General features: G+C 54.9%; 2 protein-coding genes across 2 annotated transcripts in view; one reads left to right on the top strand and one right to left on the bottom strand.

Moving 5' to 3' along the window:
- CHTF8 (chromosome transmission fidelity factor 8) overlaps positions 1 to 1,227 on the bottom strand; it is a 38,367-nt gene extending 37,140 nt beyond the window's left edge. The window contains exon 1 of the mRNA XM_003791404.3: positions 1,129 to 1,227. The gene's annotated coding sequence lies outside the window, so the exon portion shown is untranslated. The remainder of the gene's footprint in view (positions 1 to 1,128) is intronic.
- Positions 1,228 to 2,085: 858 nt separating this feature from the next.
- The window catches only part of UTP4 (UTP4, small subunit processome component), a 47,769-nt gene continuing 47,515 nt past the window's right edge, over positions 2,086 to 2,339 (top strand). Inside the window, exon 1 of the mRNA XM_012806142.1 lies at positions 2,086 to 2,244. Coding sequence (XP_012661596.1) covers positions 2,086 to 2,244 — 159 coding nt within the window. The remainder of the gene's footprint in view (positions 2,245 to 2,339) is intronic.

Genomic DNA, 2,339 nt, shown 5'->3' with positions numbered 1-2,339 from the left:
AGCCGTCATTGTTGTTTGGCGGGTCCGGGCTGGGGATTCGAACCTGCCACCTTAGGTGTACGTGGCTGGCGCCTTAGCCAGTTGAGCTATAGGTGCTGAGCCGATTACTCTTTAAAACTTTCTTTACCACCATCATTCTCCAAATTGTTCCCACTGGTTAAGTACTTAGCTCCTGCAGGACCCCACCCTACTCTCTCCGCATTACTCTACCCACAAAAGAACCTGGAATCACTCTCTTATCACCCTCCAAATTAACCTCTCATAGCAGCTTTCCCTTGATTGAAAACGTCCTATATGTTAGATAATTGCCTCAGAAGAGCCCGAGTGGCCTATCTCATCTCCCCATCCCAATTACCCACTGAAAATGTCAAACTTATGATCCGCCCATAACCGCTCTTCATTGGCTATTCTACCTCCCATCATCAAACACTTTTCTTTAAACCCTTCCTTTTTTCTTTTTCCTCCTCCTTAGGGCTGCTCTGCAGCCTCCCTCCCCGACCAATAAAGACCTTTCCTATAACCCTTGATTGTCTGTGAGGTCTCTGCCAGTCGAGTGCCACCCTTTCACTCTGGAACAAACCTCCCATTCCCACTCCCCACCCACTACACCTACTGAAGTCCCTTTCTGCTATTCCTGCTACCTGCTTGGTTCTACATTCTACTCGATCCCTGCAAGTTTCGCGGGCTGGGCCCCCTCCCAATCCTGGGAAGAGCCCCTTCCCACACGTACCTCGAGGTTCCAGCCCACGCCGCCCCCTTCTCCGTCCTCCGCCCGAGCTCGGCCACCCTTTCCATCCTTCTCCAGCTCCGCCCGCTCGCTCCGTCCCTCCCCTCCACCTTTCGTCCCCACCGCGCTCCCTTCCCCCACAATTCCCAGCCCTCCCAGCCCAGGGGCCCTCTCTGGGTTCGCCCCCACCTCTGCGCAGCTCTATCTCCAGTCTCCCCCTTCCCGGCTGCCCCTCCCCCGCTTTGCCGCTCCCCACCCCTCGGCTCGCCATTCTTCTCTCAGAGCCGCGCGCCCCGCCCGGCCCCAGCTCCCTAGCTTCCCGTTCTCTCGCGCCCTCGCCCCCATCCCCAGCTCGGTCCTCGCTCCCCGCGGCCTCCCGTGCTCCCCGCCCGCGGCCTGACCTGCAATGGCGGCCGCCGAACGCGGCGCCGCGCGGCCAACGGGCGACAACCGAACCTCCCGCCGCCGTCGCCGCCGCCGCGAGCACTGCCTGCGCACTTCCGGCCTTACGCCAGGAGCACTTCCGGAGCAGAGCCTGAGAGCGCGCGCGCACGTGCAGCTGGGGCGGAGAGAGGCTGGCGACGCGAGAGGCGAGTGCGGGGCCGCGGCTGAATTGAGGAAGGGGTGTGGGAAGCGAGTGTGAGAGAGAGGGCAGTTTGAAAGCGTGCGGACCGCCCGAGGGGCCTCGCGGCGCTCGTACATCCTCTTGTCCCGAGGCCGGTAGCGGCTGGTCCCGGGAGAGGAAACGGGCGGCTAAGACCTGGCGTGCGCTTTAGATGTCGGCTCAGTGGGGCCGCGTCGGGCAGGGCCGGGCCGTTCCCTAACTTGAAGATAGAGGAGTACAGGGTGAACCTCACTCTGTCGCTACCCTGGCGCAGTATGTGTTTGCAGGCGGGGGCGGGACGTAGAGTGGGTGACAGACGAGGCAGCCAGAGTAAGCCACCAAGTCTTCTTGCTTCCTTCTTTAGCGGAGTTCTGTTCTTAAGCAGGTTCGACATCAGCCCAACTGTCAACTACTCTAGTTTTAGTCTGAGATTTGCATACTTAGAATGATGTGCAGTAGAGCTGAGGAGAGGTGCTTGCTAAAATGCAGATTCCTAGGCTCCTTGCGATTGGAATTCTTGAGCTTTGGAGGAGAACTCTTTCTGATTTTTTTGCTCAAGCCTCTTTACTGTTCAAACCATCCTGAGCTTCTGGAGATTGATAGATTTTTGTATGATGCAGTATTAGTTATTTAGAAATGAACTTCAGTAGGGTAATAGTTGGAGCTTTCCATCCAGAGCAGCAGTGATGAGGAAATGAATACTGCATTTGACATACTTCTAACGTTTAACAGTAACTTTTTTCTCCTCGTAGGAATGGGTGAATTTAAGGTCCATCGAGTACGTTTCTTTAATTATGTTCCATCAGGGATCCGCTGTGTGGCTTACAATAACCAGTCAAACAGATTGGCCGTATCACGAACAGATGGGACTGTGGAAATTTATAACTTGTCAGCAAACTACTTTCAGGAGAAAGTAAGTCTTTTGGGAGCCTGTTGTGCTGTTTCTGATGTTAATTTATTCTTAAATTCAATTCTACAAAAATTTGTATGTCTATTTTTTTCTTTCCT

Source organism: Otolemur garnettii, unplaced genomic scaffold (genome assembly GCF_000181295.1).
Source record: "Otolemur garnettii isolate 467f Iridium unplaced genomic scaffold, OtoGar3 scaffold00047, whole genome shotgun sequence".
Lineage (NCBI taxonomy): Eukaryota > Metazoa > Chordata > Mammalia > Primates > Galagidae > Otolemur > Otolemur garnettii.
This window is presented reverse-complemented; position numbering and strand designations above follow the sequence as displayed.